General features: G+C 34.6%; 1 protein-coding gene across 2 annotated transcripts in view; it reads left to right on the top strand.

The window, feature by feature from the left end:
* Window positions 1-12,788, top strand: part of LOC150080752 (fatty acid hydroxylase domain-containing protein 2) — a 112,412-nt gene extending 99,624 nt beyond the window's left edge. For both annotated transcript variants that reach the window (XM_090380970.1, XM_090380969.1), the window contains exons 6-7: window positions 1,733-2,005; window positions 11,600-12,788. In XM_090380970.1, the coding sequence (XP_090237096.1) occupies window positions 1,733-2,005; window positions 11,600-11,756 (430 nt within the window). In that variant the 3' untranslated portion in view covers window positions 11,757-12,788. The remainder of the gene's footprint in view (window positions 1-1,732; window positions 2,006-11,599) is intronic.
* Window positions 12,789-13,342: the final 554 nt, after the last annotated feature.

The raw sequence follows: 13,342 nt of genomic DNA, 5'->3' as shown, positions 1-13,342 counted from the left end.
AACAACTGATCCATAGATCGGAGAAATGTATTGTTATACATGGAGAGTACATAGAAAAGGATTAAAGTTCCTGTGAAGTTTCACCTTTCTAGGGCTATTATTTCTAGGTAAGGGTACGGACTTTTTGATATCCCGTCACGTGCGTGTGTGTGTAAACTGCTGCTAAGTGGTTCCTTGGAAGAGTCTTTGAACATGATGAATCAGTGCTGATAAATCAAAAATTTTTCTATCTTTTGTTTCCTATTTAATTATTGTCATTGTAGAAGATAATCATTCTGCAAATCCAGAAATGTTCTGCTGCTTAGTGAGTGACCAACCCAGAAGTTTCTGTCAATATCTGGGAAGTTAAAAGCCACTGTGATGGCATTCTGTTTTTCTGCTCCTCCAATCAACAGTTCTCTGAACCTTTAAGGCCCTTCTACGATAATGTAACTAGAATATTAGCTTTGACTGGACTTGGCTTTTTCCATATACTTTTTTAGAATTATCTCATGTCCAGTAATGGTAGTTGTTGGTGATTTACAAATCCACCAGTAGGGAATACATCAATGAGTAGTATGTTATTGGCCATTCATTATACCAGACCAGCATGATTTCTGAATATTCCATACATTTTTATTTTGAATAGTTGCTGAATGTGTTTAGGATTCTAAGTCTTTTGTAGACCTACCTGAATATTACAATAAGGAGAACCACTTTATTAGATTGTTTCATGAACATATTTAAACCTTAAATTCACAATTTCACTATTTTCCAGAGATCATGAGATGGATGGCCATCCTGATTTCTTTTTGTCTCTTGTGAAACCAGTTGGCATTAACTTATGGTGACTTTTTTTTTTTTTTATCGTATTAGCATTCATTATTATATGGATTTTATTTTCTTCATTTCCATCATGCTGAACTTTTGTCAAGACCATGAGCCTCATGGCAGACTGCTATTTTTTTCACGTGCTGAATTGTTGACCTTGTTGCCATTCTTCTCTATCTAATAAAAAACCTGTTAATACAGAATAATTTATATTTTTTTCCCATTAAAATTAAGAAAAACAGGTAAGTTAAGTGAATTTTAAAATATGATTTTTCAAAAATTTTGGTATGAACTCTAGAAAACTGAGATGGATTAAAAAAAAAAAAAAAAAAACTGGAGTGGTTCAACATTTCTCTGAATCATTTTAGCCTAACATCTTCATTACTTATTGGATAAATTACAAGAATGTTATGACCTTCGTGACAGTGGGTTTTCCACATGTCACTTGTTTGGAGAGGTCTGGGTTTGGATCCTGTCAATGACTAGAGGAATTTCTAAAGGTCTCATGAATTGGAGCTGTAGTTTGCTGATTTTAGGCAGAGGGAAGTAGGGTTCTCCTGTGAGTTATTCCAGGCTTTCAGACCACACAACGTGCAGATTGGACTGTGAACACACTCTGCACACCTTTAGCATTAGTAGAGGCACATGATGCAAGAAAGCAAGCTTATACAGCATCAGCCACAAAAAAAAAAAAAAAAAAAAAAAACCACCACACATAATATATGTGTGGTGGTTTTTGGTTTAATATATGGAGCAATATAGTTTAAGTTGCTGAGACTCCTTATGGTTTAATATATGGAGCAATATAGTTTAAGTTGCTGAGACTCCTAAAAACCAACAACAACATGGTTATTATCCTGATTGACAATTATTTTATCTCTTGCAAATTATAATTAATATTGAATTAATAAATATATTCTAGGTTACTTCACCATCCACGAATCTACAAGTTTATCCACAAGCGGCATCATGAGTGGACTGCACCTATAGCTATAACATCCATTTATTGCCATCCTGTAGAACATATTTTCTCTAATCTTCTGCCACCATTATTGGGCCCACTTCTTTTAGGATCTCACACGGCAACATCATGGCTATGGTTTTCCATTGCTATTCTTTCAACCTTGAATGCTCATTCTGGCTACCATTTCCCATTTTTTCCATCACCTGAAGCACATGATTTCCACCATCTCAAGTAAGTTTTTTTTTATTATATATTCAAAGAATCCCAGAAATTTCCACAATATGACTTCATTTTCTGTAGTGGAATGAACTTCATTCCACTACAGAAGTTGTTCCAAGTTGTTCTTCCATCATTTTCTGTAGTGGAATGAACTTAATACAGTGCCAATATTTTTAATTACTGTATATATGCATATCTAGTAAAAGCTCTTTCAACTGTCCCACATTTTTTTTTCTCATTATTTAATCCCAGATATATCAGGGATAAATATCAAGTATGATTGCTATCCAATTAATTCTTTTGCTGGCATTGAAGAAGTTTTTCATCATAAAAATCAAGTCAGACAATTTGTGATTGCCAGAGATAATGTGAGTATATTTTAGGGTGACCAGATTTTAAAAAATAAGAAATGGGGTCACACCTGCCAAATTCTCAGTGCAATATATAAGATGCATGAAAATTATGAACATATGGCTGCCATATAAGTTATTTTAAAAATGTATAGTACCTATCAAAGGTGGCTCTATGCTTTGACTTAGGTTTTTATTGTGTTACAAATACAAGCCTTTTGGGAACAGATGTCAAATCAATAAACATTATTTTATTATGGCTGCCTTCTTTAAAGACAACCTGAAATGTTTTCCCTAAACCACTGGCATCTTATACAGTACATCTAATAATGTTTCAGATAGAGATAAGTGTTTTAGTATCACCAGTGTAAATTATTTCATTTTATAGAGAAAAAATTTGAAAAAAGTGCCACTTAGGAAATTTGTGTCACATTTTCATGTAACTTCTAAATAGATGCCACTGTTGGATAAAAAGATTATTTAGCATCCTGTTTCACCTTTGATGGAACAACAGGACATGTCAATCAAAAAGGGTTGATCCCATTTTTAAAGGGATGTTTGTCCACCCTAGTATAGCAGTCTTTCTGAGCAAGATTAAGGTGAATTGAACCTAACAGAAGCAAATGACACTGACATATACTGCCTTTTTTGGAGGAATATATTGATATGTTTAGTGCATATTACAATGTGCACTAAACTTGTAAGGTAACATTTTGGGGAGAAGAAAATCATCTAATTTTGCTTGCTGGTATCAGTTTGTGGTTAGGCAGTTTTTCATATAACTTATATATCAACAAATAAAATTACATGGATACCTTATACAGAACAGCCTGTGGTGTTGGGGCACATTACTGAAAATCTTTACACCACTGTTATTGTTGAAGATCAGCTGATTCCAAAGTTTGAGACTGTTCAAAATAGTCTTATCAGATTTGCACTCATTCCTTTTTGATAGAATTGGTTTTAACTAGATGATGCAGGACTGTCAGTAATTCTGTGATAATTTTGTTTGTGTGTATATATGTATCATGTTGGGATATCTAAATGACAAATACGTTGATTCAGCTAAAACACTAATATGTAATTGCATAAAAATTATAACTTATGGAGGGCTTATTCTGTATTACACTTTTTTTTTTTTTTCTCGAAAATCAAAATTACAATCGATTTTTCTATGATAAGTGCTGCTGACTGTGTTATACACATTTGACATGCATAACATGTTATAACATGCATGATTATCCATGTTTAAAGAAGTAATAAGATTAAAGTTGATCGTACAATAAACAAGATCATTTGTTTATTGCATGATCTTGTGTAAGGGTCATCGCCTAAGTGGAAAATAGTGATCTTCTGTCTGTTAATTAAATATAATTATAATTAAATATTCTTTTATAAATGAATTTTCAAAATTTCAAGAGAAAATTATATAATCTCTCAATTTTATGAACTTTCAATTTTAGAAACAATTTTTGACACCACATTCAATTTATGAAGCCAGAGCTCTCTAAGTGAACTTTTTCTCTGCTTAAATAACTTAGTGTAGCTGTAAGGTACAAAGAAGCTTGAAGGTTTTGCTGAACTAGCCACAAAAAGGAAAATAAATAATAAAATAAATTAAACTACTCATTTTACTCCCTCATCATGTAGGTACTTTTCCAGGTGACACCTTTGAATCTCCCCAAACTTTCAGCCTCACCTACCCATGAAAGAAACTCATTCCAGTAATCAACAACTCACTGGCTAAAAGAAAACTTCCTGTAATTTAATCTAAATTTCACCCATGTTCATTTTATTTTTTCCTCTCAGAGCCTTGCCTTCGTAGGTAGAACAGTTGGAGGAATCACCATCCTCCTCACACTGGGTAGGAAAGACCTCAGTTTGAATCCTGTCAATGATGGGAGGAATTTTTATGGGCCTTTTTCACAATGTGGCTGAGTCAGTTGGTCTCAGGCGAGGGTAGCATGGTTTTTTCTCCTGGAAACTCAGGGTTTTTCGTCCAGCAAAACAGAAAATCAACCATAGAACACACACAATTTACAGATAGCATATATGGAGCAATATGGCCTTAGTTGCTAATGCTCCTAAACCCAACTACACATCTCAGAGCCTTATACACCTCAATTAGGTATCATCTAAGGTGCCTAGTTACCAAGCTCTACAGCCCACTTATTCAAATTCTTTTTTCTCATAGTATGGTTGTCCTTTTTCCAGTATCACCAGGCACATTGCCTTTCTCAGGACAGTATTCCAAGTGAAGTTTTACAATTGCCTTATGCAGTGGCAGTATGACCTTTCTATCTCTAAAGCTGACAGAAATTTGAAATGTTAACATTACACAAAGGAGGATCAAACAATTCACAAAGGAGGATCAAACAATTCACAAAGGAGGATCAAAGGCTGACACAAGTAATTATAGACCTGTTAGTTTAACTTCTGTTCCAGGTAAATTAATGGAGGCACTGGTTAAAGAAGCACTGCAGGATCATCTAGACAAGAATTCAGTTATAGCTCAGACGCAGCATGGTTTTGTTAAGGGCAGGTCTTGCCTGACCAATTTGATTGGATACTATGATGTAGTCACAAAAGAACTGGATGCAGGGAATAACTTTGATATTATATATTTGGATCTTAGAAAGGCTTTTGATACTGTTGCACATGGAAGACTGCTGCACAAATTGGAGCAGTGTGGCATTGGAGGCAAATTGCTGCTATGGATAAGGGGATGGTTGAGTGGCAGAAGACAGAGTGGTAATCAATGGACACTGCTCAACGTGGACTAATGTTATTAGTGGAGTTCCTCAGGGTTCAGTGTTGGGTCCGTTGTTGTTTTCGGTGTTTATGAATGATATTGATGATGGGATGTCAAGTTTAATGTCCAAGTTTGCAGATGATACAAAGGTTGGCAGGGTTGTTAAGGACACTACTGACGCTATGCTGCTGCAACAGGATCTGGAAAGGTTGAACAGATGGGCTGAGAGGTGGAAAATGAAGTTTAACATTGACAAATGTAAAGTACTACATATGGGAAACAGTAACCCCAGAGCAACGTATCAACTCTGCGGTACTACACTGACAGTGATGGAGAATGAAAAGGACCTGGGGGTAATTGTGCAGGCAGATATGAAGTTCTCTGAGCAGTGCAGACGAGCTGCAAGAGTAGCTCATGGTGTCTTGTCAGTGATATACAGGAATTTTTCTAGCAGGGATAAGGAGGTGATTATTCCCTTGTATAAGGCAATGGTTAGGCCACATCTTGAGTACTGTATACATGTCTGGAGGCCTCATTTCAAGAAGGATGTAGAGCTGCTGGAACGGGTGCAGAGAAGGGCAACAAGATTAGTGAATGGAACAAAGGGTTGCTCTTACGAAGAAAGGCTTAAGTTTTGCAAATTACAGAGTCTGGAGACTAGGCACCGGCGAGGTGATCTGATAGAGGTGTATAAGGCTTTGAATGGTTTGAGCATGCTCAATGCCAATGGGATTCTTCATCTTGCTCAGAATAATCACCTCAGAGGGCATAAATTCAAATTAAGGAAGGACGGATGTCGGATAGATGTGCGGAAATTTGCCTTTGGCCAGCGGGTGGTTGGTTGGTGGAACCGACTTCCGTCACTTGTTGTTGAAGTTGATAGCCTAAACAAATTTAAAGCTCAACTGGACAGGTATTTCGAACGAACGGAGGGGTGAAATGGGAGTGGTGTGTTTTTTTTTTTTTTTTTTTGGCTGATGCTGAATAAGCTTGCTTTTTTGCATCATATGCCTATGCTAATGCTAATACATCCTGTACCCCCTTGATGTGATTTAAGAAATTCAAAAATGACAGTAGTCCAAGTACTTGTTTTCGTGGGAAAATTTTTTTATATAATTTTTATTTTTTTATTTAAAAGATTTTTTTTATATTTTTAGGCTTCAGCATATATGCATAATATATCTATTGTCTTCATGTCCGTCCATGTAACAACTAATTTGCTGTGGACAGATTTTCATAAAATTTTAAATTTTGGTCTTTAAAAAGATTTATCAAGCCATTCCAAATTTCATTAAAATAGGACCAACAAAGTCCAGCAAGTATTATTTCTTATTCTTTCCCTCGACCATCATGTAATAACTCAACTCTCAGCTGATGGATTTTCATGAAATTTTATATTTAGGCCTTTGGAAAGATTTGCTTTATATTTAGGCCTTCACAAATTTCATTAAAATTGGATTAATAGAAATTTGGCAACTATTATTTTTTCTGTCCACATGTAATACCTCAACTCTTAGTAGATGAAATTTTATGTATTAGGTCTTTCAGAAAGATTTGTCAAGCCTACACAAATTTCATTAAAATCGGACCAATAGAAATTTTGTCAATTACTTATTTATTATATTTTTTTATATACATATCACATAGACAGTTCGTATACCATATATTGAAGTTGAAGCACTGGATATTGTTTGTTGCTATGTGCTGGTTGGAGGAATGGATAGGCAACACGGTGAATATGCAGAAATGAGATGTTCTTGATTCATGCATAAAAGTTGTTGCTTTTTTGCCCTTTTCTTGTTATTAATCATGAATTATTGCTATTTGCTAACTCACCTGAAATTTAAAAAAAATGCTTGCATTAGCTAACTTGTTACTATTTCTAGAAAATCACCAGTTGGTTCCAGTTGACAGTGTAACCTTTCTTACATTTTGTCGTTTAGTTTTTTTGTGTTCTTTTTTTTTTTTAGTTACAGGGTGTCATCCACATTTGAACATCTGATTTGAGCCCAATCTGTCTTATCATTTGCATTTGGTCGCGCTTCCTTGCTGGTAATAATGTAACATGATCAAGTTTTCACTAGTTCTTCAAAACTTGCCTTTGTGTTATTTCTCTCAATTAGTGTTGGTGTTCACTTATGGGTAGAGTTTCTTGATTTTGTATCAGGAAACTTTGCATCTTTTCCTTGCAGGATCCCTTGCAGCTGCTGTGTTTTTCTGGGTTAATACTTTCTCTCCTTGTTAATTTTGGTTCTCATTTCTCATTCTTTATTTTGCAGCCTCAGTTTTCTGTAACTTAATTGCTTAGTTGCAGGTAGTAGTTATCAACTAAAGTATAACTTATTGCTTTTAGCAGCAATCTGCATACATGCTGTTAAAGTGTTTAATTTAGGACATCATTAGAAATTGTGTGTTTTAGAGAGCATGTTGATCTCCATTCCATGCTTTGTTTCTTTGTTTATAGATCATGTTTGAAACATCATGACTTATTGCCTATTATGATCAAACCAAGCATTGAGGAATCATCAGTAGCTTCAATGAGCTCTTTGCAGGCTTCATGCCTGAGTAGCTTTTGTTCATCAAATAAACCTGTTGTGGATCTACCTGCCAATTCTTCTGTCAGAATTGTATGAATTGTTTCTCTCTTAATGTGAAGTTGTTCTTCCATCATTTGAAACCATCTATCCAAGACACAGTCAGTATACACCACCATTTTTATCCATTTCAGGTTCAAAGCATTGAGTGGCTATCCCAAAAATTTTCAGACTAGTGAAAAATGCATGGGCGAGAAAGAGCATTGTTACCTTACACCTATTTTGCTGATCATTTTGTTTAATTTTTCCCCAACTTGAAACAAAATTTGATGTTTGCTCTTTATTCCATCAGTTAATATGTTAACAATTTGAACAACACAACAGCTTTATCATGACTATGCAAATTATCTCATTGAAGGGAGTAATCACATAGATCAGCTGCCATGGAACATTGCATCATGGTCCAGTGTGCTTTGACATGTGTGTGTTGGACTCAGTCCTGGAACTTATTATCAAACTTTGTATATACAGTACAGTACATTTTTGGTATGTATCAGAAATATACATTTGTTACATATCAATATATGTCAGAAAATTATTTTTCTGATATTTATTTCAAAGTACAGTACATCTTTACTAAAACCAGGGAATTTCAGAAAAGAAATTTAAAAGGAATAATAAATAGAAATAAATCTAATATAAATGCCCAATTCTTGTATTTTTACCTAACTACCTCTGGATTTGAGTGAAAGCTTATGACAGTTATATTACTTTTTTTCTCATTATATAACGTTTTGCTGTCCATTCCCACTATATAGGGACCTCGCCTGATTCCAAAGCTGCTTTCATAATTAAGGCTAAGGATTTGCTTACCTCCTTTACTTGACTCCCTTAATATAATTTGATAGAACTTTCCATCCACTCCGGGTACATTTTTTTTAATGTTTAGCTTCAACAATTCATCTTCCACTTTCCTTTCAGTTATTTCAAGATCATTTAGCTCCCTATTAGATTCTAATCAACTTCTGGAATTCCCTTCTTTATATAACTCCTCATATATGAATGTAGATGCAAAATGCCTATTCAGTTTATCAGCAAATTGAGCAGAATCATCAACAGTTGAACAATTGATATCAAATGGACAAATGCAATTAATCCTCTTCCTTCTAGTGTTTACAGAAGAAGTATTTGCTGTTTATTAGCATTAGTAGAGGCATATGATGCAAGAAAGAAAGCTTATGCAGCATCAGCCAAAAAAAAAAAAAAAAAACACTCTCCCATTTGACCCCTCTGTTCATTCCAAATACCTGTCCAGCTCAGCCTTAAATTTATTTAGGCTATCAACTTCCACAACAAAGGATGGTCTTTGAATGATTGGAGCATGCTCAAACCATTCAAGGCTTTATACATTTCAATCAGATCACCTCGCAGGTGCCTAGTCTCCAGACACTGTAATTTGCTAAATTTAAGCCTTTCTTCGTAAGAGCAACCCTTTGTTCCATTCACTAATCTTGTTGCCCTTCTCTATACTCGTTCCAACAGCTCTACATCCTTCTTAAAAATGAGGCCTCCAGACCTGTATACAGTACTCAAGGTATGGCCTGACCATTGCTTATATAAGAGGATAATCACCTCCTTATCACTGCTAGAAAAATTCCTGTATATCATTGACAAGACACCATGAGCTACTCTTGCAGACCATCTGCACTGCTCAGAAAACTTCATATCTGCCTGCACAATTACCCCTAGGTCCTTTTCATTCTCTACCACTGTCAGTGCAGTACCACAGAGTTGATACGTCACTCTGGGGTTGCTGCTTCCCATATGTAATACTTTACTTTTGTCAATGTTAAACTTCATTTGCAACCTCTCAGCCCATCTGCTCAACTTTTGTAGATACTGTTGCAGCAGCGTACTGTCATTAGTGTCTTTAACAACCCTGCCAACCTTCTTATCGTCTGCAAACTTGGACATTAAGCTTGATATATCATCATCAATATCATTTATAAATACAGAAAACAATGTACCCAACACTGAACCTTGAGACTCCACTAATAACATTAGTCCACGATGAGCAGTGTCCATTGATTACCACTCTTTGTCTTCTCCCACTCAACCATCCCTTTATCCATAGCAGCAATTTGCCTCCAATGCCACACTGCTCCAATTTGTGCAGCAGTCTTCCATGTGCAACTGTATCAAAAGCCTTTCTAAGATCCAAATATATGATTATCTTTGCATCCTTTGCCAAAGATTTCTCATCTGCCTTAGTTTGCCTAACCCTCTTTTGTGACTTGATTACAGACTAGTTTATATCTATCATAGTCTTCTGTATCGCCTGATAATTTATATTTGTTATATGTGTTTTTTTTCTCAGCCACAAGTCTCACACAGTTTAAAAACTGTGAGAGACCACTGTAGTCATCCTTACAGAAGCAAAAGTCCTTCTCTTTACCCTGAACAGTAGTTATGTCTTTAAGTAAGTCCCACATCAGCACACTGTGATGACTGCCAACCAGAGGGTCTTTTACCTGCAGGTTCTTAAGTCATGAAGAGTCATTGATGATAAGATCAAGAGTATTACTTCTCATTGTTGTTTCTCTAACATGCTGCTGTAGAAAATAGATAATCAATAAATTCATGAAAGTCTTGCTAGTGTGTGTGTGTGTGTGTGTGTGTGTGTGAGAAAGTTAAAATCCCCTATTATAAGATATTCCTGATTTACTGGCCCATTCTATTTCTTTGTATAGTTGTTATACTTGTTGCCATCATTAGGCCTATAACAACTCCTACTCTCATTTTTGTTTTCCCAGTGCTTATGTCATACTAAACTGATTCAAAATTGCTCTGACCACCCATGTTGACTGGATACACTGCCTTAGATTTAATATACTTCTTAACTAAGTGCATGACTCCACTCCCTACTGTCCTTTCTGTACATATTGTACTCCCCATATTCAAGATGGGGAGTACAATGGCTATGCATATTTGTATAGCCATCTTTTATGTGCAACATTATCATAAGCTTTTCTGAAACCTAAGTATATTATGTCAAAATTATTTTTTGCTTCCAGTTCTTTTGTTACTGTGATAGTATCCAGTCAGATTAGACAGACATGATTGCTCCTTAACCAAACCATGCTGTGATTGTAATATAACTGCATTTTTTCTAGATGGTTCTACATTACCTCTGTAACCAGTGACTCCAGTATTTTCCCTGCACTTGAAGGCAAGCTAACAGGTCTGTAATTACTCATGTCTCCCTTTGTGAATTGGGGATACATTTACACATCATCAGTTGATAGTGACTTCCTCTGAATCCATGGAGTGCTCTTGTAATTGTGGCTAAAGGTTCACTTATCTCTTTTGTTGCCTCCTTTAATATAACTGGATAGATACCACCACCTGATGTCTTTTTTTTTTTTTTTTTTTTACATTCAACTTCAATTTCTCTTCCTTTTCCTCTCAGTTATAACAAAATCATTCAGCTTCCCACCAGAATATGAGATCACTTCTGGAATCCCCATCCCTAAAAAATTTTTTCATGTGTTTATGTTGATGCAAAATACCCATTCAGTTTGTCATCAATCTTAGCAGGATCGTCAACAGTTAATCTATTCATATCTAGTGTACCGGTGTGATTCTACCTTGTCTACTGTTTACATAAGTAAAGAAGCCTTTGCTGTTTTTCTCTGCATTCTTTTTGTACAAGTTAAATTTGAGAAACCAATAATAAAAAAATTATGAAACTTTTGCAGAACCCCTGAGATCAATATTTGTAATTCCAATATTCTGCAGGAATATTGAGTATATTAAGTATTCAGTTAATTTGTGTATTCATGTATATACAGTCATTGATAGTTAACCAAGTAAATAATATATAATCATTCAAGAATTAAGAAAAAATATTAGCATAGTTTTAATATTGTATTAACAACTTTGATAATTGTTATAATATGTATTCTATTAGATTCACCCAAAATTTTGGTGTTCTTGGAGTTCTTGATCGTCTACATGGGACAGACTCTATGTTCCGTAAGAGCAAGGCATACCAGCGTCATATAATGCTCCTAAGCTTGGTTCCACTGAAACAAATTTATCCTGATGATCCAAAATATAAAAAATAATTTATTTTTATCAGTTGTACATTTTTAAGGGTAGGAATCAACTGTTTTCTGCCATAATGTGATGACTGTGATGGTGATGGAAAATATATATTTGGGATACATGTTACATTTTAAACATGTTTTAAATAATAATTAAGGCTCCTGTGACATGATTGGGATATTATTCATATGACTGAGAATATTGTTTTAATTCTAAAAGTGGCACTGAAGCTGATACCTTTGCTGCACTTGTAACCATATGCATACATACCTGTAAGTATATATATGAGTATCATTATTTTTTTCATATTTCATGTGTTCTGGTTTATTTAAGTATATTTACAACTATATATAATACTCTGTGTGAAAAACAATTGGTATGGAAAATTTGGGTATTTATTTTTGTAATCTTGAAAAATATGAACATTAGTGCTTTAGATAAATGAGGACTTATGAAGCCTTAAAAGTTGTCAAGAGGAGGAAACTTTTGTCACCCCTGCTTCTCTCAGTGTAGATTGCTAGTAGTGTTTGTTACTTTTGTGTAAGTGATACTGAAACTTTGTAATTAGACCAAAGACAATTTGATGTAATCTTTTATTCCATAAAATCCTTAGTCAAGCAATTCTTAGAATAACATGTTGAAAGTCTAATTTCTTTGGGCATGTTGCATTACTGGCTTAATTAAAATATGATAGTGTGTATGTGTGTGTGTGTGTATATATGTGTGTGTGTGTGTATATGTGTGTGTGTGTGTGTGTGTGTGTGTGTGTGTGTGTGTGTGTGTGTGAGTGAGTGAGTGAGTGACTATTATGCATATATGTAGGACAAACAAGTTTCCTTGCATAGTTGCTTTTTGATGAAGGCAGACAACACTTTGTCTTGTTGCCATTGGTATATTTCATATTTTTTGTTATTTGAATGATGTCTTTGAGAGATGTCTTTGTGTTTTTGTTAGAAATACATTTTGTTGTGAAGTTTATATATCCCTTCCCTTGTATTACAGTAAAGACAAACTTTGTGCTGAATATCAACACTTTCATAAACAGATGTATAAAGGAATATTTATACTTTTTTACTTGGCACATAAAATTTTTCCTGTTATTGGCCAGTCTTTGAGTCTCATATCATGGTAGTTGATTTTTGTCAAGTGAAGCTCTGAAAACATCTTTGTAATTATGTTATTATACATTTCTGTAACTGTATTTAATAATGCTACTTGTAGTGTTTCATTGGAAAATAAACAGAAATTCAAGATTAGTTTAATATGTAATTGCTTTTTAAACTAGACCCAGTCTACTGAAATTTTCTTTGTCTTAATGTTCATTTGTATGATCTTTAACTTTTTAAATTTTTTATTGTTATGTTAGCAACAAACTTATAACTCTCCTCCCACTACAAAAAAGAGAAAATATTCAGTATTTGAAATGGCCTCTAAAATAATGCTTTTCTGCATTGACTTTTAGTCAACTTTCAGGGACACTGGGCCCCCTCCATTGATAGTGACAGCATTCAGGCTTGCATTCTTTAGAAAGAGAAACAACTGTCCACATAGTCAATTCAAAATAGATAATATTGTTTTTAATTGAATAATGTCACCCATCAGGCAA

Source organism: Mastigoproctus giganteus, chromosome 9 (genome assembly GCF_048544385.1).
Source record: "Mastigoproctus giganteus isolate SK-2022 chromosome 9, ASM4854438v1, whole genome shotgun sequence".
NCBI classification, from domain to species: domain Eukaryota; kingdom Metazoa; phylum Arthropoda; class Arachnida; order Uropygi; family Thelyphonidae; genus Mastigoproctus; species Mastigoproctus giganteus.
This window is presented reverse-complemented; position numbering and strand designations above follow the sequence as displayed.